Source organism: Phoenix dactylifera, chromosome 5, assembly GCF_009389715.1.
Source record: "Phoenix dactylifera cultivar Barhee BC4 chromosome 5, palm_55x_up_171113_PBpolish2nd_filt_p, whole genome shotgun sequence".
NCBI lineage: Eukaryota > Viridiplantae > Streptophyta > Magnoliopsida > Arecales > Arecaceae > Phoenix > Phoenix dactylifera.
This window is the reverse complement of record NC_052396.1, coordinates 16612561-16635812: the sequence shown is the minus strand read 5'-3', so window position 1 is coordinate 16635812 and position 23252 is coordinate 16612561. Positions and strand designations below refer to the sequence as shown.

The 23252-nt window shown below is 36.3% G+C and overlaps 1 protein-coding gene across 2 annotated transcripts; it reads right to left on the bottom strand.

Moving 5' to 3' along the window:
- Window positions 1–459: 459 nt before the first annotated feature.
- On the bottom strand, window positions 460–21811 carry LOC103701646 (26S proteasome non-ATPase regulatory subunit 2 homolog A-like). Of its 2 annotated transcripts, XM_039126882.1 has the most exons (25): window positions 21581–21811; window positions 21389–21489; window positions 21186–21306; window positions 21046–21105; window positions 17166–17233; window positions 13400–13442; window positions 9563–9628; window positions 9343–9381; window positions 9189–9271; window positions 6301–6415; window positions 6110–6184; window positions 5663–5821; window positions 4840–4947; window positions 4380–4484; window positions 4155–4295; window positions 3952–4056; window positions 3645–3866; window positions 2787–2900; window positions 2481–2696; window positions 1799–1858; window positions 1609–1722; window positions 1443–1528; window positions 1248–1356; window positions 989–1167; window positions 460–886 (listed from the first exon to the last, which is right to left on the bottom strand). In XM_039126882.1, the coding sequence occupies exons 1-25, from the start codon at window positions 21689–21691 to the stop codon at window positions 811–813; spliced, it is 2676 nt and encodes an 891-aa protein (XP_038982810.1). In that variant the 5' UTR covers window positions 21692–21811; the 3' UTR covers window positions 460–810. The 2 variants fall into 2 exon arrangements, with proteins under 2 accessions (XP_038982810.1, XP_038982811.1); XM_039126883.1 differs by lacking the exon at window positions 21581–21811 and having other exon boundaries at window positions 469–886; window positions 20909–21105.
- Between the last annotated feature and the right edge of the window lie 1441 nt (window positions 21812–23252).

Genomic DNA, 23252 nt, shown 5'->3' with positions numbered 1-23252 from the left:
TTCATATTTAAATATCCATTGTTTGCTTTGCTAAATTCTTATATATAGTATTTCTCAAACATGTAAATATATATTTTTTAAAACTATAGTTCATAAACCTGTACCTCAAAAATGATCAATTTCTTGAACAAGATTAAAAATAATAATAATAATAATATTTAAATTAGTCTTTTTAATTTTAATTCAAAATTTATTAATTTTATATTTAATTAGCTACAAAAATGCCTGAATAAAATGCTCGATCCAACCGCAGCCTCACATGCATCATGCTTGACTCTGACCCAACCCAAATAATCTGCTAGCTTTGATATATCTACTATGGACCTAATCCGAGTTAAGCTTTGGATCCAAAATCAAAAGTTGAATATGAAACTGTTCTGCAAAGACGCAATTTGACCCGACCTATTTGCAGCTCTAGCCGAAAATGAAGGTTGTAAAAGTGCTTGTAACAAGTGTGAGGAAGCAAACTGAACAACTAGTACTGAGTCCTTTCTCAAAGATTTTATACAAAATTGCTGAGGATTTTTCTATGTCGAAGAGAAACAACACAGACATTTGAATAGGAAAAATAATGGATTGACAGGGTAGCATGTAGTTTAACAAAATAAAAAACAAAATCTTTGGAAAAATCTCTTATGTTTGGTTCGGTTACAACCATACCATCCCTTCCCCAGCGCCCTTTCGGGCTCCGAACTGGCACTGTGTTTATAGCTGTCAGAGCCATGTTTCTCAAACAAAAGCAGTGCGTCTAACACCGTGTATACACCAACTTCACCCAGTCTTCCATGCAGGATGTGTAGTTGCAGGTCCTTAACGATCATCCTGATAATCTGGATTCTCTCTCAGGATAACAAATCCTTCCAATACCGGTGTGAGTGGAATATATCTGCATATATAAACAAAGTCAACACATTCAAGCACTAAGGTAACAATTAAACAAGAATGAAAACAAAGATATGCAATCCAAAGACTCAATGTGTTATCATACTTCTCAGTGGCCAGCTCAGCTCGTTCGCCTGCTGCAAGTAAGACAGGAGTAGAATGTGTCTGGAATCCAGTAATAGTCTTTGGCCGTCCTGCCTGGCCAACCACATCAACAGCCTGACCCACACGTACAGGAACAGAGAGAGGCTTCAGATTTTCATCCACTGTCATTAACATCCTTGGCTGCAATGAAAGAGAGAGCTTCAAATTTATTGAGCCAGGCTTACAAAGAAAAAGCATGGGTTAGATGTTTCAAGCCACACCTGCATCGCTAAGACAAGGATATAAAGCATGTAATGATACTTCCCAAGGATAATAGACTTCATGTCCAAACAAGCGTGCAATACAGTAACAAGCCCGGCAAGAGCCGTCCTGCAAAGAGTCAATAATTGTGATTTATGGGGTTTACATTTGTTTATCATATCAAAAGATGAAAAGATTCCAAGGAAAATACTAACGGTGACAATAGAAACCGATCAGAGTGGTAAGGCAAAAGAGTTAGCAAACCCTTCCCCAGGTGTACAAGACCTTGAGCAATCCTCACCTACATATTATTTATAAAATGGTGCAACTTGAGAATAATGCCAGTTGCTAAATACAAAGGAAAAGGATACTTATGCTTACACAGAAGAGGTGGCCAGCTTCTTTGTAGTAATAACTTGAAAGGTTGCGAAGCATGCCAGCTATTCGAGCATTATTGGTGCCTGCACCTATCAAGCCCAGGGAAATAATTGCTGCCTGCAGAACAAATGTAAGATTACAAGTAATGACCTAATGAAATAAAATGAAAAAATCACTGTATAGGGGCACAAACCATAGACACATCGCCATCTGTATCATGACTGAGTCTGCTTAGTGTGTCCATGACATTGACCTGATCAAACAGGACTATGTAAGCCGCAAAACAATAATTGCTATAAAAATTTTAAATTAAAGATAGGATGGCTGATTTTCAGCCAGTTTGGTCACCCAGCCATTATGGTGTCTCCAATTCAAGTTGAAAGGTTTGAAAAGACAAGGTCAAGAGATAAAGTTTCATGTTGTAGGAGTCTGTAGATACCACGTCAAGGAATTTCGGCGGACCAAATATCACATTTTAGAATGGATACTTAAAACCAAAAATTTCGGAGTAGGGAAGCAACAGCCTCCTCCTGCTTCTCTATTCATTTTCTTGCTCTATTCAACAACTTCCAACTATGTGGCAAAATCACATATGGTCACGGGGTATCTAAACAAAAATTTGGCCACAACAGCCTTTAGTCTGCTGTGCAGCAACTCAAGTCAGTTGCAACAGCTCAACGGACAACTCTACATGATTCAAGTCAAAATAATCATTACAAACCAAACTGTCGTGTGAAGCATGACCATCTTGATAAACAGGGAATTATCAGGATGTGGTTTTCCCCCCTTTATCCTTTTATGTCTAAGTGTGAAACTTCAAATAGCAACGGCAATGTGGCAAATCTAGAAAGCCAACATCAATAAGATTGACCTACCTTTGGATTGGATATGCATAGTATACCAAGAGCCAGAGGTACAGCTCGTCTGATGTTCTGCTCTCCATATTGTAAAAGGTGTTCCAGAGACCGGATTGCCATATCAAGACCCAATTCTTCAGCCATTGCAATAAGAGCAATTCCAAGGACAGCAGGTCCCTGATGAGTCTCACCCTTATCTAGATGTTGAGCACAGTACCCCAAAAGTTTCTGGACCTGCAATGACGAGAAATTGATGATACTAATCAGCTGGCTGAACTCATTGAAAGTGATGCTGCACCATAGTTAAGACAGATATGACAAGACCTTAAGCACATTCCCTGTTCCAGCATATGCCAAAGACAAGAGTGTGACATCACAATATTTTCTAATTTTTTCATTAAATGTCTTGGAAACCTCTGCAGTAGCTTCAACATTATCCTGCAGACAAAAAAGTTAAACTAGATTGTAAGAACATGATAGAGCATACTACTAATCAACCATGTGAAATGTATATTTGAATCAATAACATAGTAATGTCCACAGCATAAAGGTAATATCTGCAGCCAAGATAGTTTCATAACTGCAACTGAACAAAAAAATGTGAAAAAATAAGAAACTAACATGCCTTATCCAAAGTTTATCAAAAAGCTAGGCAGATCAAGAAATAACCATGCCGCTCCCCACCATATACAGTATACACACAGAAAACAAAAAGATTTTTTTTAAAAAAAAAGTAGTGACATTCTAGACCTGGCTTTCAAGCTCACATATGAAACCATCTGAATTAGTACCCTGATTGAGAACAAGGCAACTCTTGGTCTTGCCAGCGACCTACAAGACCATCCTATTAGTCTTCTTTCTTTCCCACCCCTTTTTTTTGGTGAGAAAGCAAATTAGTCATCCCATCAGACATGCAACCAGAGCACCAACACAAAGCAACCAAAATCAGGGTCATTTTTTCCTATTTAAATAGAAGAGACTCCAATAATATACAGTTTTCCACCAAAAAGAAATCCTGGGCTAAGTTCAACTGACAAAATGCTTTTAGTAAAAGAAAATAGCTTTAGAAAGGAAGAAGCAGTAATTTCATACATGAAACTTCAGAAGTGATGCTAGAGGAAAATAAATATCAAATACAAGAAATACAAACAAAAAACATGGGAGGCTGAAAAAAATTACTACCTGCTTTCCAAGGTAAAGAAGGCCAAGGGCTACAGGGAGCAGGCGGGTGAGTGGTTCATTCAGTTCAGTGTCACTACGGTCCATTAAGGCAAAGATAATAGACTGAGCGATTTCTTCATTACAAGAACCAACGTACACCAAGCCCAGGGTGATGGCAGAAAACACAAGAACCTCGAGAGGCACTTTTGGATCTCCCATGATAAGTGATAGGCGAACTCTAACCTGCTATTCCTAAGAACGTCAGTAAAAAACAAGAACATCTAATAATCAGGGGTTACAGATAGAAAAGAAACTCCAGGAATGTCACCTCATCTTTATGCGAACCAGCATATGCAATGCCAAGGCCCAAAATTGCCCCAATTCGAATGACAGTGTCCTCTTTATTAACAAAGTCAATAAGAAGTGCCAATGCCTGGAAAAAAAAAATAAACAGTGGAATTCCAGAAGAGATAAACTGCAAACAAAAGAAAAACTCTATGCTCCCGTGAGAACACACAAAATATAACTCACAGGGTCACAGTCATCCTTTACACCACAATTGACAATCCCAACACCTAGCAAAGCCCCGGCAACAACATGATTGTCATTACTGTGCAGATATTTATCAATTTGAGCAAGTCCAGAATCCACATCCCACAACAGAATCATCCCCTGTTAGTAATAACAAAAGGCATCAATTTTCTGATAGTCATTAAGAGCTCAATAGCAGATAACACAGAAGGACAAAAACTGTACCAAGCTAGCTGCCGCACTGGCCTTTCCATGTTCCTTGTTCTTAAACAACCAGCTACCTGAAGATCCACCACTTGAAGATTCTGATAGGACAGTCATCAATTTATCCTGCACAAAAGCAGAGGGAAGATTCAGATTACTTCATATACCGAAAAATCATAATTCACAGATACATGCATGCATCCATATAATATAATATATATATATATATATATATATATATATATATATATATATATATATATATGTATGTATGTATATAATGTATGTATATATATATATACACACATATATATAGTATATATGTATATGTATGTATGTATGTATGTATGTATATGTATGTATGTATATGTATGTATGTATGTATATGTATATGTATGTATATGTATGTATGTATATGTATATATGTATGTATGTATATGTATGTATGTGTGTATTAGAAAAAAAAAATACTCATGACTACCTGACCAAATCCAGCATTCACAAATGCATTCACAAAAGTAGCTGCCAAATTTTGTCGAGCTGAATCAAGACTGGAACTTGCACTTGCCCGGCCATCAATCAAGTGGACCTAATAAGATAAGCATGTGCATCACTAAAATGAAGCACACAGGCAAGGAACACACGCATAGATAACCACACATATGGTCAAGTACAAGCTTTTTGATATTTTCTTCCAACTTATACATCTTAGCTTCCACTCTCTTAATTGAATACATGTTCGAGACATTTTCTTAAAAATGATGCATCTTGATCATAGCTTTCATTGTTTTATTGAATATATAACAGCATGTGTTGTGTGTATAACTTTTTTCCTTCAAAATGATACATTGGAATTTTCATTACTTTAATTGAATATATATCTGCATGCTTGTATATGTCCATGCATACTCCTAAAACAAATGCTCATTAAAACTTTGACACAGAGAGGAGCAAGACTAAAACATGAACTCAATACCTCACTAAATGAAGGATTCAGAAGAATATTCAAATATTAATCAATAATAACTTGTTGGCTAAATTCATAACCTATGCATGAATTGCTATTTACTGCCGACTTAATTAGTAAGGAAGGGAAATTTAAAAAATTACATCAGAGGTAAATCGCTAAGAGAAAGCAACAAATGTCATTTTTGTTAGAATCTTTGAAGGCATATTTGTGTTTTCAATTCAACAAATACAAAATATACTAAAGGCATACTCATTGTTCCATTTATTAATAAAAAGAAAAAATAAAGGTGTGACATACTCAGGTTATTATAAATGGCTATTTTAAATGTCAGCACCTTATAGATGTCTTCAGGAGATTTGGGTTCCATGACCTCAACATCACGAGCAAGAGTAAGGTATCCTTCGCTTAGTTTAACGTTGTTGACTATATCCTGCAAGGCCTCCTTATCATCATCATCTGCAGCTATATCATCATCAAGCTCCAATGCTAATCCCTGAATTACAGAACAGTAATCAGTACAACAAGATCATCAACCATCACATGGAAATATATTGAAAAATTACATATATAGCAGAGCACTGAATTTACCAATATAGATAGCTTAAGTTTAACACAATAAAATAATAACGTAGATTTTTACTTGAGCAAACAGTGGACATGTAAACTATATAAACATGAAACAACCTGTATATGTTAGTTATAATACATGTGCACAACCATAAGGAATTGAATTGTCTAAGGCTTCCAATAATAAATGTACAATAAGACAGGAATAGCTCACATGGCGAGCAATAATATAAGAAAATTGCTTCTTCAACAACAGATCCTCTGTCGATGTGTACACTTGTTTCACATACTGTCATGGCAACAAAGTCTCATTAGAGCATGTTCATGATAGCTAAACCTTTGTTCAGCAAGATAAGTAAAAATAAGTTTTTTTTCTTCAAAAAACAAGAAGGCTCACAAGTGGACCTGATTGTTATCAATAAAAAGTGCAATGCGTAAGGCACTTGCGTAGTCTTCAAACTTCATATAAATTGTATATGCTATATCCAAGGCCAATACATCATCAGGGCTCGGGAGATAGCTGCAAAACATATTGAATTAGAAATTTGTTACAACATTTTGCACAGTATGTAATCTTAATGACAAGAGTGTTGTCTCTGTAGTTTGGATGCAGCTAAAAAGCATAACTGAATAAGAAGAACTTGACCGGAGTGCAAAAAAATCACTAAGAGAGAGAGACAGAGAGAGGGAGGGAGGGAGGTTTCAGTACAACTAAATAAGCTTCTAAGATAAATGACCAGTCAATGCAAAACTTGGAAGTGAACCTATTTCTCTTCTTCATACATCTATGTGGACATTAGCACCCAAAGGAAATGCTTATTCAAACAGTCCCATTTATAGAATGGGCAGTACCTCATGTCAAATCCAAACATTAAATGCTAAAAACTTGATTCCATGGTGAATTTTGAAATATAACTTTTTCAAAAGCATGTAACTGTTAGATTTGAGGTAGCAGGTACTTTGTTTCTATTAAAAAAGAAGAAAAAGGGGGGGGGGGGGGGGGGGGGGGGGTGTAGAGTGGGGGAGGAGGGGTAACATCGGAGGTTGTGAGGAAAGATATGGAGAAACATGCAATAGGAATACTATTAAATCTTGATGGATAAGGTCATGGTATATAACTATTAAATCTTGATGCCACGATCCACATAGCCAAAAGTGATCATCGTCATATCTACGGATACTAGCGTCACCTCTACAAATGCAAAAACTTTCACAAACAATATAAAACATGTTCTGCGCTGGCATTGTCTTGGCCATATGTTAATGTATTTCCCAGAAATAATGGTCCATATTGCAAGTCATATCTCACGAGCACCTGCTACCTTGTAGTCAGTTCCAAGATTAGGTTGTCATTTTCAAACATTGTATGTAGTTAACAGGCCTTCGAGTAGCAACAACCATACCAAGATGCTTGACAAGTGGATGCAGTAGTCTCAATCTGGGGATCCCTAGCTAAATTTAAGGAGTTAATCTTCGGATAGGCCTGCTATCATGTGACTATGTATCAGGGTGGTAACTTCAATGAAATAGAGTAACCATCATTTGATCACTTCTGCCGGATATACCATTGATATCATAATTGACTGATATGTGATGTCACTTGTAAATTGATATCTCGCACATGAAACCACCTTCACATTGCTCTTAAAGACTAAGGCAACAGAAATAAAACGGTGCAACTTCATGAGACTGGAAATGAACAATATTTTGAGTATCACAAATAGTTATTTCTATATATTGATGTCCCAAAATAGATGTGATCCGTGCACTTTTTTTTTTGAAAGGGAGGGAAATCCACCATTTAGATTAGCTTACATCCAATACTTTGGGAAAGACATCCCCAGGGTTTCTGATCCATAATCTCCTTGCATTTGGTAGAGCCGTGTGAGCACCGCACTTTATAGCCCAGTTTGACAAATACTTGGCAATGAGAGAGAACCCAGACAATTGTTACAATATTCAGACTAATGAAAACATGACCCAACAAGGAGAAAAGAGGGAGATTGTGGGGTGGGGGGGGTGCAGCTGTAACCAAATACAACTTACATTCCCTGCAAATGTTAAATCAAATCCATATCCAACCATCAAGATTATAGAACTAGAAATTCTGTAGTAAGGAAAAAAAACCTATGTACACAGAAGCAAACAAAAGCTGACCAAGATGATTATTTTATATTGACAGAGGATCTCTAGGTTCAGGTGAAATATTTAACATGAAATTTAAACATGGGCTTGAAAAAAGGCAAAATAACAAGAAGTTCATAGCTTATATGACATTTGCTCATAACCCAGTAGTGTTTCTTGAGCAAGATCTGGTAATAAGATTTGTCCAACTAAAAGGTTGTTTTAAAAGATTCTAAGCAGCAGACAGGCAGATAGGGAGCTGCCTAGCACCTAGGCTCCAAGTAGGTGCCCAAGTAAGAATCTAGTGATCAATGGCAAGTATCAAATTGATGGCATCCAATACTAATTTATAAATTAACCTCACCCTTGTTGTTGCTACATTGACCGCTACGGTAGTGTTTGAAAAAGTGAAATTAAGGTTGACCATTGATTCGAACTATATAGAACAAGTTCTTTGCATAAATGATCTCAGCCATTCAAAGAACCTATTTCATATCAGGCAGCAATAGTCTGAGTGGTACAAATATAGCTGGATATTCTAAAGATAAATGCTATTTTTCAACTGTTAAGGTATGATATACAATCAACAAAAAATGATTAAAGAAAATAAATCGTTTGAAGAGGAAAAGTTTCTACATAACTTTAATGAAGCATTTTAATACTTTGAAGATATATCAAGCTATAGCAGAAAGATATCATCACTACATTTACTTTAGACATAATATTCTTGAGAGCAATTATATTGTAAAGGCCTATAGTCTGAAATAAGTAAATGATAATACAATTTATAATTCCAGTAAATATTTCTTTAAATAACAATGCCAATAGGAACATGAAGCAGAGCTATGATCCAGAGACTACAAGTGCATGGAGAATGCACTTGTTTGCAACTAACTGATCTAGTGGGAAGATAGATCACTCCTCAGGTACACACAAAGTTTCGAACCCACCAAAGTCTGGGATACTAATGAACCCAAAAAAAAAAAGTTCCAGAATGGTAAAATGTCCCATTATTGCAGTATATGTAGCACTAACTATTTCAGCCACCAAATAAGATGATTGAAATAAGAAAAACATTAGATGCAACTCATGAAAATGTAATTTGTAACATGCCCTCTATAAGATACAAGCTCTCTTTTAATTTGTAGCATGACTAGCAGGCTACCTACCTAGAAGAACTAGTAAGATACAAGCATGCCCTCTTGTAATTTGTAGCATCAATGTGCTCAATCAACAGATCAAGATCTTCAACCTGGAAGGCCAGAAAAGTTTAGCATATACAGCTACCTCAAGATACACACAGAAAAGTAGGTCCTCGCTCACCTCCATCAGAAGATCTACAGCTTCTGGCTCAGCATTATGCTGCATTGTGGTTAAACATTTTAGTAAACAAGGAACAACTTTTCAACATTCAAGTGGAGCATCATTTTGTAAACAAATGGAAAAATGCGGGAGGCACAGAATAATAACGCATAAGATAAAAACTACAAAAATGAAAAGGCAGAGAAATTTAAACCACAAGGGTTTTTCATCCAAAGCATACCTTCATGTGAAATGCAACAATTTGTTGCACGAGTTCCATTAAAGCATCTATGGGCATGTCATCATACTGCATAACATAAAGAGGAAGGCAATCAGCTTATCACCACTGTGAACTCTCCAGAATTTACAATGATCAGGCCAAATATTCTAACATACTAACTAAGGTGACCAAATTTACAGCCAATCATAGTTTATCCAAGTGAATTAACCAAGAAAACCTACAAAGTACATAGGCAAGTTTAATGGAATTGTTTCTCTCATTAAAAACTTAAATGCACATAAAGTCATTGTTGAATTAAGGATGGCTCATTATAACTTAAGTAGAAATGAAACTTAGTAAATTGATGTGAGCAAACTTGAACACTATAATGAATTCATCACACAGTGAAATGAAAACAGCATATCGCAACAAGGACAATGATAATAAGGTACTGTAAGATTGCTAGCAAAAACTGCCTTTAGTAGTGTCAAAAGGTGTGGTTGCACATTTCGTCAGTAGGAATGATATGGTTATTGTACTAGTGGCCAATATGCACCTGCATGCTTTATTGGATGAATATACAGGGAGCTTTCAAAAGGTTCCTATAATCTATTGGAACACATCTAAACAAATCATAAATTGCAATTTTGCATCACAACGAAATTTTTTCAATAATTTTTAAAATTTATGTAATGAGTCCAATGTATTAATTTTGACAAGTTTGGTTAAAGCAGCTGCTCTCACACGAGTACATTTGTGAACTGAGCCTAAGATGATACACAGCATGGTTCGCCGAATTGTGCCGAATTGGCTGGTTCGGGGTGTGCCGAACAAGACCAAATAGAGACCAACACAGTTCAACCATTTGATTCGAGATGGGCCCCAGTTCGCTTAACACCCCCCCTGCCCCCCGCATTGGCCTCGCATTCTCGATGGTTTCCATCCCACATTGGCCCCTGCTTACGATGGTCGGAGAGTGGCCCCTCCCCCTAGTAAGTCTGTTCCTACTCCCCCCGCCACCCCCTCTCTCTCTCTCACTCTCCAAGGGTTAGGGTTTTCCTCAACCCTCCCCTTTCCTTCCTCTCTCTCTCTCTCTTGAAGGTTAGGGATAGAATTTTGCAATAAACCTCCCCTTTCCTCCTTCCCTCCCCCCTCTCTCTTTCTCTCTCCTTTTCTCCATCTCCCCCTCCCTCTCTGGTTCTCCCTATTTCGGTAGGCCCCAGAACGGCACAGTACAGACTCATACCGTGCAAACCGGTCACTGGCTGGTATGCCCTCCGATACCGGTTCAGCAAAACATATGCAGACTATGTTGTGACAAGTTTAAGGTGTCATAACAAGTGCAAGGCAGGTGTAAATCAACAAGTCCAAACCCTCATGCTAAGGACGTCAGTCAAGCTATAGACCATTAGCAAGCAAAAGCAGGGAGGCTTATATTAAAATAATTAATAATAAGAAGTCCATGTAAGCCACTACCACCCGCACCTCTAGATTTACACTTTCTGAAAAGTGATGCTGGAACCATCCTTAGGAAACTAACCATCATTCGGCCAACCAATATGCTGAAATTCATCTTCCATAGCCTAAGCCTCTATACCATTACAAGTGTCAACGAGCCAAGACAAACCAGATTGGGCCAATGCCTAAATTTGGCCTAGAGTAAGACCTTAGGTTCGAGCCAAGTCCAGTAAAAACATAGCCTGGATCTCTTTGGCTGGAGACTGCCGAGCTTGTAAAATTTACAATCTAGGATGATTTTGGCTTGGACCACATGTTGGGTGAAGCCCGACCCAAAGCCTAAGGACAAAACTTGCTCAGCTTTCATGTCAAACTAAACCTTGTTCTTTTGGATCTTACACCAACCAAAATTTACCTACATAGAACCACTCGTCATCTTCAAATAAATTTAGGATTTCCAGCCCAAATAATAGGATTGGAGAGAAAGAAGCCCAAAACCACATCTAGATTAAATGATTGATGTTCCCACACCAAAATAGCAAAAGCCATCCCAAGAATGAAGAAAGGAACATAAAATTAAGGGGAAGAGAATGGTCTACAGGTAAAGTTGATAGACGCAATGGAGTGGACCAGGGCTGCAAGGATCTTCATAAGAACTTCCTAGGTTGTGAGTCCTAAGTCATCGTGCATCGCCAAGAGGGGAACAAGGCTAGACATAGAGGATAATGAGACAGGTAAGAGCAAGGTTTGCCAAGCCATGCCGAACTAGCCAGTTCGAAGTATACCGAACAAGATTGGTTAGGAACCGGCATAGTTTAGCTATTTTTTTGGATTTGGCTCCCCAACTCAAATAAAACAAGAGAGCACCCTCTCCAACTCAAAAAAAATCTAGTGAGCACCCCACCTTCAGCTTGGACTCTCTTGAGAGCACCCCACGCCCGCGAGCACCATGCCCCCCTACCTAGCCACTTGGTGTCGCCCCCCTGCCGCATAAGTCCCTCCCTCCCCCTCCTTCTCTGTCGCTTGCTCCTCTCTCTCTCTCTCTCTCTCTCTCTCTCTCTCTCTCTCGCTCGCTCGCTCAAACCTAACCAGCAGCTTGAATCCACTTCACTATATCAGCCCACATAAGAGTAGGTAGTATATGTAGCCCCATCATGCTAGTAGGTTCATATATGCAGCCATATAATACATAACAGGCCACATATCTGGCCATACACTGCTAAGGGGACCGCCTTTTTGGTCCATATGCAGTATGACCCCAAATGTACAGCATATAGGCAATTGGTCAGGGACCACACATGTATATGCAGGTGCAAATGCGGCAGTGTGTACTGCATTTTAAAACACCTTTTTTTTCAAATTCGGGTAATTCATCTTATATTACTATGGATAGAAGTTGTAATAGGTTAATCAATCAGGTTAGCCATATATACTAAGATGTATAAGCTATGAACCATAGGCTCCTACCCACTCAATGAACTAATTGATTATCGTTTAACCCGTAATTGCCAATGGGCTAATTTTGATGAGCAAGCTAACCAACCTAACCCAATCAACTAGTTTTCCTAGGCTGTCAAAATCAACTAACCCAATCAGACCACATTTTCCCCCTTGATTGCACAACTACATAAATTGTATCATGTAAATCACTAGCAACAAAGTTTCTTTAAATAAAGCTATGCATGATTCCAATTGCAAATGTGGTATACAAGAAGAAGGTTAATACTAACCTTGCCATCATAGTGCTATATTAATGACCTAATCATCTTGTAGGCACCATCTATACAAGAACCTAGTTACATTGCACTCTGTCATCACTCAACCTTACCTGGCATGCAAATGATGATGTTATCAACATGTGTTTTAGCGGATCTGATAGGGTTGAGTTGGACCAGAAATTGCCACCACTACTTATTGTTAATGGCATGACAAAATACAAGAATATGAAAAAATTACAAAGGGCAGTAGTTCATAATTTAGCCAAAAAATACCAGAGAAGACCAAGAAGAAAATGCAGATATACTATAGGATATCAGAAACTTCACTGTGTATGTTTTAAATCTTGAAACTAATGAAATTAAAGACAATTTGAGAAATTTTCAGTAATTGAAGTATGTCAATTCTCATGTATAATAAGATTGCAGTAGTTAAAGGTATACAGCATATTATTGGCCAAATTAGATACTGCTAAAATCCTATTCAAACTAAAATAAATGCATTTGTGAATCCACCAATCACCATAAACCAGTAAATGCATTAAAGACAACAACTGCAAAGGAACCAGTAGAGGAAGATATGTTAAGCAATCAACAGGCGATATATAACAAATTCAACAATAATTAACCAACAAACATAAAATATATAACAAGGTTTAATAATTTTGAGGAGATTGAGACCAACCTGGCGTTTTGCAAACTCTTGAGAAATTTCACCAGCCAGGTTTCTGATATATCAAAATCACCATTAGAAAAATAAGTATAACTATCTAATTAGCATTCAACCATATAAATATGCATAAACTTATCACAGAGATTCTAATTAACTATGTTTATGTAGGATCTACTTCTTAACTCAGAATTGATTTTATGATCCATCAATAACAACTCTTCTCCATAGTTTTGTGGAATAATTTTGACTGAGGTCAATTGGTACGTGAAGATACCCTATCTTCAGTACATTCGCAAAAGATCTCTGATCAAGGCCAGTTGGTCAACTTGGAATTACCACTAAGTAAATAAAATATAGGATAATGTTATACATACCACAACAAATGTAAAATAATGCAAGAAAAATGGATGTAAAGTAACCAAAAAGATATATCAAACTAACAGGAAAGTAATATCAAAATATAATAATCATAATAACAACACTAAGGCTGTATAATAAGATGATACCAACAAAAAAATAGGACAAAAGCATCTGGTACTCATACTATGCATCAACAAACGCTGCAATTTTTTTTGATGTATTGGTCCATCTTTGCTTCACAAATGGCTAACCAGGTTAAAAAGTTCTATCGTTATCAGCATTTATAGAAAATGGAAGTTAATTAAGACGCTGTTATCGTAGAATATAGCTCGACATGCTAAGCTTGACATCCAGGTTTTATTGACTCTGGTTTTACTGATGACAAGTTGTTTCACTTCTATTTTCTCCAAAATTAGCCATCATCTCTTGGAAGTTTGCATTCATGCATCCATCTAAACATGTTAGATTTTGTTAATCTAATTATAAAAAAGGACTCATTGCTAATGCATAAATAACTTTGGACTTGATAAGGAAAAGAGCAAGCAGAATATGTAAAAGAAAGTACTAAATAAAATTGATAACGTGACAATTGGATGTTCATTTCACCATGATACAAAACTTGCTTGAACAGCCCAGCATACCCGTCTTGACATGACACAACACAGGTAAAGGTATGGAATCAGTGCCTGACATGCACTTAAATTGCTTGGACAAAGCTGCGGAGAGAGTGGGAAGCAAAGGTGGAGGAGAGGGAGGGAGGGAGAGGAGGGGTGCAGAGAGGGAAAAGGGCGGAGGGTGAGAGAGGCTCAAGGATTTGAGAAAAGAGAGATGAGGACATGGAGGCGGGTGGAGAGAGAGGGAAGGAGGAGGGGTTGGTAGTGGCGGCAAGGAACATAGCTGAGTGGAAGCACACCAGTGATCAGATGTATAGAGCTGAAGAGGTCGGTCATGTGTAAAGAGAAGATAAAGATTGTGGATGTGACTGTAGGAGAATAAGAAGAAAAGAGGTAATGTTAAAAAAATGTTAGAAAGCAAAATAGAAGAGAACTGGCAAAGGGAGAGTAGTAGGTTGGGCCTAGAAGGATGACAAGAAAAGAGAAGAACATGGAGATTGGACAAGAAGAATAGGAGAGAGAACATGAGAGATGTGATTGGTGACTCTTCGTATTTTTTTTTCGAAAAAAGTTAGTCTAAAATCTAGAAAATCTCAAGATCATTGGGACACCCCACTTTCCCCTTTTCCATTGCCGGCAACCCATTCCCCTCAGTGCTCGACTTTGAAGCAACAACCCTGTAGCTACCTCCACAAGCTAGGAACTATTCACACAATTCATGAATAAATCATGAATAAAACAACAGTTCTATGAATTTCACGACTTATTAGTGATATGTATAAGAATGAGCGAATAATTCATAAAACAATTCTTTTGGCATGCTGAATACAAAGAATAAATGAATTATTCAAAAATTCAACGATTTCTGTGACTATGAGATCAATGAGATGATCCCAGTCTAGAAGCAATAATCTTCATTTATTACAAAATATTCTACCAATGAGTCATATTTAGTGTCCAACTTTCAAATCCACATGACACCATAAGATATGCATTTATCTAAAGTCCTCATATCAGACCAACTATATTTATACCTACTCGATTGTTAGTTTGTTGGTAAAAAATAGGTTTTAGAGATTAAATGATTTGCCCTTATATTCAATCCAATATCCTTGATCAACCCTCCTGCCCCCAACCGCATCCAACATCCATTCTAGATATAATTCAAAAACCAGATCTGACGCCTTGTAGGAATAAACCCTAAACCCTAACCCCCTAAAATCCTAAAACACTAAACCCTAAATCCTTAACCAATGTCCGCAATCTCGGTATCGGATACCGTATCGGTACTTTATCGATTAGGTATGGTACAGCTCTGCTCCAAAATAGCTCTCTTACCTATTTTCTCGATTTTTATCTTGGTACGCCTCGATACGTGCCTTAGTATGGGGCTGTACGGGGTTTGTACCGACTTGAAAGTGTGTTTTGTAGCGGTTTTCTCCTAGTATAATACAGTACGCCCCGTACCAGTCGGTACAGGACAGTACGACAGACCTTGCCCACCCTAGACCCTAAAACCTATTTGAGAAAAGAGAGATGGGGACGTGGAAGAGGGGTGGAGAGAGGGGGGGAGGGGGTTGATGGTGGCGGAAAGAAGCATAGCTAAGTGGAAGCACACCAGTGATCAGATGTACAAAGCTAAAGAGGTCGGTCATATGCAAAGGTCGGCAGTGGGAGGAAATGGCTTGCAGGCCCCAATGGTTAGTAATGAGAAGATAAAGATTGTGGATGTGACTATAGGAGAATAAGAAGAAAAGAGTAAGTAAAAAAAAATGTTAGAAAGCAAAATAGAAGAGAACTGGCGAAGGGTGAGTAATAGGTGTGGCCTAGAAGGATTGGACAAGAAGAATAGAAGAGAGAACATAAGAGATGTGATCGGTGACTCTTGGTATTCCTTTTTAGAAAAAAAGTTAGTCTAAAATCTAGAAAATCTCAAGATCATTGGCACACCCCACTTTCCCCTTTTCCATTGCCAGCAACCCATTCCCCTCAACACTCCACTTCGAAGCAACATCCCATGCAGCTTCCTCCACAAGCTATGAACTATTCACACAATTCATGAATAAATCATGAATAAAATGACAGTTCTATGAATTTCACGACTTATTCGTGATATGTATAAAATGAGTGAATAATTCAGAAAACAATTCTTTTGGCATTCTGAATACGAAGAATAAATGAATTATTCAAAAATTCACTGGTTTCTGTGACTATGAGATCAATGAGATGATTCCCAGTCTAGAAGCAATATTCTTCATTTACTACCAAATATTCTACCAATGAGTCATATTTAGTGTCCAACTTTCAAATCCACATGACACCATAAGATATGCATTTATCTGAAGTCCTCATATCAGACCAACTATATTTATACCTTCTTGATTGTTAGTTTGTTAGTAAAAAGTAGGTTTTAGAGATTAAATGATTTGCCCTTATATTCAATCCAATATACTTGATCAACCCTTCCCCCCCAACCGCATCCAATATACTAGATATAATTCAAAAACCAGATCTGATCCCTTTTAGGAATCCATCCCCCATATCAATTTTCATCAGAACAAAAAAATGTAAGTGAACCAAGAACTTGAAGAAAATTACTTCATTTAGTAATTAACATAAAACAGAACAACTATTTTTAGAAGTCACTTTCGCACAGAAGAAATAATCAACCATCACAATCCAGTCAAAAACCCATATCAGCTAATCATGATTCACACCCAAACAACATAAGTTAGATATATATTCAAAAAGCCAATACAGAAAGCAACCACCATTGATGAGCTAAGATGGGTTAAGTTTATTACCTTACGTATTCATGACCCCAAGAACCAATATCCCCCTCTGATCCTAGCAATCGGTACTTCAGGCTCTCCTACAAAAAAGGCACAACAATGTTTGATTACATTGAGCCTCGTAGTATGAATCCATTGTCAAGAACATAGACCAAAGTGCAATTTAGCAACTGAAGTCTACGAAATTATAACAAAAGATGGTGGTAGCATGTCCAAATTAAACTTGATTATATACAAAGATGATTATGTACAGGATATATGACTGGAATGCTATTATTCTCCAAGGAAAAGAGTCATGCCTTTCCAAGAACACATTTTTTTTGTAATGGAACCACATTTTGTAATATGCATGATAAGGGTACAGTAAGCAAAAGCGCACAGGTAACTCAATTTACATCATTTTCAGACATGCAATTAGGAAATGATACTTTGTTTTATACATAAAGATGTGGACCAGGTGTAAATGCATCAAGACCTCAATTGACATCATGTAAATTGTAAAATGAGCCTCCAACAGGCAAAAAATGAAGCATGATAAACGCATGCAACCAGCAAGTTACTCATAAAAACATCAATGTATATGTAGCTTCCCCCCATCTTATGGACAGAAAATGGGAGCTAAGAAACTAAGAACCCTATCATAGATGTCCCACTCAGTTTTCCATCCAAACCAGAAGTCCCTGTTCAAACCACCTCACTAACAAGACAATTGCTCACTGATTCACTTTGGAGCATCAATCCAATTCCAGTCAAGGGCCATTTTTGCTAAAGAGTCAAGGGCATTTCAAGATCATTGTATTTGGCTAAAGTAATCATGTTCCATGACAGATCCACATGCCATCTATATCTTTTTTCCAAATAGAACCTAACTACTTGTGGAAAGGAGTGTAGAACTCTCGACCATGTCTTATTTCACATAATGATCCCAATAATACACACGACAGAGAGTGTAATACCTAACCTACACACAGTGAACAATCATACATTTTTGCTTCAAATTGATCTCCATCACTGTGGCCCGGCCCGACTCATTTATAATGCAAGTTGAAGTGTGATTTCAATAAAGTCCAAATGTAAAAAGCCATGTAGATGGATTCCTTTAGAAAGCATTTTACATGTGACAACCCTTAATTTGCTTAGCAACTTGTGAGAAAGTATTAACATATCTAAATGACAAGAATGGAACTACATGAGGCAAAACTCAACGCACAAAAAAAAAAAGATTTACAAAAATAGTTATAGATGATCCATCAATTTTGGAAACAGGTTTATCATGTTAGAATGATTAAGGGTATAGTATGAGGACGGTAATATTTATGCATTATAAATAATAATGTAGAAATGATGGAGGGCCTAAGGTATCATGTAAATGCACATGCGGGAGTGACTATAGGTGCTAACTTGGTAATATTCAGGGTAATATTTTGACATGCAAAACATCAAGAAAAGCTGATCAAGTGAGACTTGCACATAAAAATTTGTAAATGTAGTTAAAAGTGTATGGATATCATTATGCTGCATATTCCAATGTTTCAAAGCTTCCGCCCACCCCGCCCCCCCCCCCACAAAAAAAAAGGCATCCATAGATGCAACAACTTCCAATTTTTTTAAAATATAATATACAACAGGATAAAACACATAAACTTCATAATCTTGCTGCATTTAGAAACTTTCACATATAGGTTTCACTTGTTCAGCTTTTAATGATGTTTTGCCATGTCTAATTTTTCCCCCAATATTACCAATTTAACACCTATAACCATTTTCTACATGTCCATCAGTAACATAACTTACCCTCTATCATAATGCCCTTATTTAAAAATTAAAATATGGAATATGCCAAGTTGATGTGACAAAATAATCAGTAAACTAATATCACAAGCCTTCCATGATCATAAGCATGGTAATCATCCAGATACCTACGAAGTCTCAATCATTCTCTTAAGTTTCACATCCTATCATCATTTCAAATTTCAATAAAGGTTTGGCTTTAAATTTCTCATCATCATCCCATCTCTATGGGCTAGCATCCTCGGTATAGTCAATAGGTAACACATAAGCTTTCCACAATCATGAGCCTTGTATTCATTCAGCGGTTAAAAAAGTTTCAACACTTCTATTTAGCATTGCATCCTTCATCATTAAAAATTCAAAAATAGATTGTACTCTGAACTCACCATCTCCGCACCATTTCTATATATTAACATTATCTATGAGGCATAAAAATGCTTAGCAACACAGCAATCCTAACAATCCTATCTATGCATGCTTAACACAATTTTTTCGCACCACCACATAACCAACTACAAGCTCACAGTACATATGAAAGGAAACATTTAAGCCATAAAACATTTATTCTGAACTCAAATAGACTTGCAAATGGAAAAATTCATTGAAAATTGCACAACAATTTACTAGTAGTATAAACAAAGAAATAATTGGAAAACAAGACTTGGACCAGAAATTAACCTAATTGCAACCATATTATCAACTCTGAGTAAAATAATGATACGTGAAGGCATGTAAAGATGTAGATGATGGAGGAAGTGATTTTCTATTGCAATTGTAGCCATACAAAAAACTCGATGGACCATTGAAAATTTCTTGAATTAATTTTGAATTTAAGTGGCCAAACAATTACCTAGCTATTCCACAGGTATTGAATTACTCATATATATTACAACATTTCGTGAATATTATAATTTTTGTTCGCGGTTGTGAAACATTCATGCACTATATGCTAAACATGCCCTTTGTTGTTTGTGTCGGTGGTGATAGTGCTATCATTTTTTCCATATCGTCTCTTATATTCTAGTGTTGCATGTACCAACATATAAAAAGACAGTAATCTATGCTTCCAAAAATATTATTGAAATTTTTTTCTGTTTTCCGATGTTCCAAAATCATTCTCGGCATTTGGCCTAACTTTTAACATTTTCGATGATTCTTTTGAGTTTTATCCTCTAAACTAATTATTTTCTTATGCCAGAGCTAGTACGGTTGCAGGATAAAAATAATCTGTGTGCACTCACATAATATGGAGGCAAACATGTAGATACAAAGGAAAGAGGGAAGGGATGCACGACACTTACCATGTTGAGCTGTTTTGACAGAGAAGCAATGCCAACTACACTGATTGAAATTGAGATGCGATTGGTAGGGACTGCTTTGGTAGAAGGATAACAACAGGAACTAGCTAACTTGGTGTACTGTATGGTAAGATATAATCAGCATATTAAGTAACTGAAAGGGGATCTTAGGTGCCACCACATAACACCAAGTCAGCCAAATTGGCACATCCTTAGAGAGCATTTTTCTGTGACTCTCAAGAATCAAAAGAACCAAAACCTAATACATATAAATAACCATTAAAGGTGAATAATCATCAAGGAGGTTTGGTGATATGAGAAAGGGTTTATTAGGTAATGTGTAAAATCCAAGGATTCCTTGAACATGACAGTGACTGGACAGCATGAAATCTAAAGATAAGTCAGAAAATCAAAAGTAGCATTTGTCTAAGGGACAAAGTTTACAGAAAAAACAGTGAGAAATTTGTCAGACTAAATTGAAATTATCTAGATGCCATCAGCAAAATTTGTTCTAGACAACAATAGCATTATCCAAAATGACAATACAAACACCACAAAGGATGTCAACTAGGATAAAAGATCGAATAAAAATAGATGAAAAAACCAGGAACCAAATTCACTAACCCAATTGAAGCACAAACTTAACATCCAATCAAATAAACAAACCATGATTAAATTGCCAACGATGCTTTCATACTTGGTCTTCTCTTATGTAATATCCCTTTGTGCAACTCATTCTTTACAAACACAGAACAAAAAACAAGTAAGCTGATAATAACTTGAATTTTAAGCAAATTACATACCCTGTCCCCTTCAGCAGACATAGTCAAGGCCAACACAGAAAGAATGTCTGCTAGGTACTTCTGCAATTCAAGAGTCATATGAGCTATCAATATTGAGCAAACATATGTATAAAAACAACAACATAATATAATGATTATACCTTTAGGTCAGACTCTGGCATCGTATCGAAGTATGCTTTTAGAGTTCCATAATGGGGTCGAAGGAACTTCAGAGGCTTTGGAACAGATGTCATGGAACTTGTTGCTGTACGAATCTCCTTCCTATCAACAAAACAGTAACATGTCACAGACAAAAAATGCCCTTATCCACCAATTCTCCAACTCCATAAATCAACAACTGCACCTCATGCTCTCGAGGGCGAACTTCTGGACGCCGGGATCGGCATCCTGAACCCTCTCAACGTAAAGCTCGAGCTGCTGCTTCAACGCCAAATCCTCATCCGACTGCAACGAAACCATAGGCCATCAGATTGAGAATCGAGTAAAAACGATCAAACAGAAAGGGGAAAAGGAGAGCGAGAGAGATCAAAATCACCAGATCTTCCTCTTTCTTCTCGTCCTTCTTCTTCTTGGGGTCCTTGGAGGGGTGCCTGGGACCCGCCGGCTCCGCGCCAGATGAGCTGTCAGGGTTGGGATCTACCGCCATGGCGAAAGGATGGAAGGAGCGCAAACACCTCGGAGATCGATCGCGGAAGAGAAGAAACAGCAAATCGAAAACCCTAGGAATTGGGAAGGCGTGGAAGGGAGTAAGACTGGAAAAAAGAAAGAGAAGCCCGGCCCTTTTAATTCTTCCTGCTACTGCGTTGCTCGCACCGTCCGTCCACTAACAAATTAACGGTTTATGATTAAAAAGAGATGTCTGATCATCGGCCGTTCGTTAAATGGACCCACTCGGAGAACATTCAAGTGACCCCGGTCGTACATGTATGTCTTCTCCGAAAATTATCTGTGGTACGAATCTTATGACGAGATCATATAATAATTAATATATAAATATTTTATGTTATATATTAAACTAATAGTATGTTCTAAATTATAGTATTAATGTTATTTGTTACAATATCGTATATTATATATTATATGATTCAAGAGTTCAATTACATCATTGTAATACATATAAGTATTATAATATTTATATGATTATAATATAATAATACTATAATAATAATTTACTTTATAGTATATTATGTATATCAGTGTTTTATTAAATCATTATAATAATAATATTAATATGAGAATTAGAATTAATAGAAACTAATCTAACATTGCACTTGTTACTAAATTTATAATAGTTAGTATATTCTTATACGATTAATATTATTACTATTTTAAGTATATATACTAAAATATTATGTATTTTATGTTACATTAATTATATATTTCATTTTATAAATATATCATTTATGATTTTATTCTCATATCATAAATATGCTTTTTCACATCGTATATCATATTATTTATATCTGCATTAATATATAATCATTATAATAATATGGTATTACTATTATTGTTAATTTGATAATATAATAATATTATTGTTAATAATATAAAGTATGTAATATATAGAAGATTACATATTATCATAAGATTAATATTTATATTTTTAATTATAATATTAGTAGTATTAAATGTCAAATAGCTGGAGTTGAATTGGCCAACACTCCCCTTTAAAATTTAATCAACATATATTTTAAAACATTTAGATCACAATTAGTAGCTTGGAATTGCAAATAAATAGTTTCTGCTAAATTTTTGCTTACTAACAATGTTGCTACCATTTATTTTTTGTTGACTAAATGTTTAGGCGAGAGATCTTAAAAATTATGATCTTTTATTTCTAGCTTTTTATATATCGTAAACCATGGCTAGCTATGTTGATTTTTATGTTTAGAGCCCCTGTATTGATTTCCACTAGAAATATTTGGAGCTAAATATTCTCAGAAGATTCCCAATCTATTATATCATTAATGTTGGTAATATCAATACTATGAATAAAAATATTATTAATATTGATAAATATGAATATCATATTATTAGTAATATCATTATAGTATCAATATATAATAATAATAATATTATGTTATATATGTTATCAGAAGCATTCTAGGTTTGCATCGCTCCTTAGAACTTATCTATACTTGTGCAAACAAGAAATGAAAATCAATCATTCCCAACAAGTTCCATGAATAGAAAAATAGTACCTAATA

Coding starts and splice junctions, on each gene's coding strand:
- LOC103701646 (XM_039126882.1), bottom strand. CDS start 21,691: ATGGCGGTAGATCCCAACCCTGACAGCTCATCTGGCGCGGAGCCGGCG. Junction 9,272..9,342: donor CTGTAGATCTTCTGATGGAG/GTGAGCGAGGAC, acceptor CTGGCCTTCCAG/GTTGAAGATCTTGATCTGTT. Junction 4,948..5,662: donor CTCCTGAAGACATCTATAAG/GTGCTGACATTT, acceptor TTATCTTATTAG/GTCCACTTGATTGATGGCCG.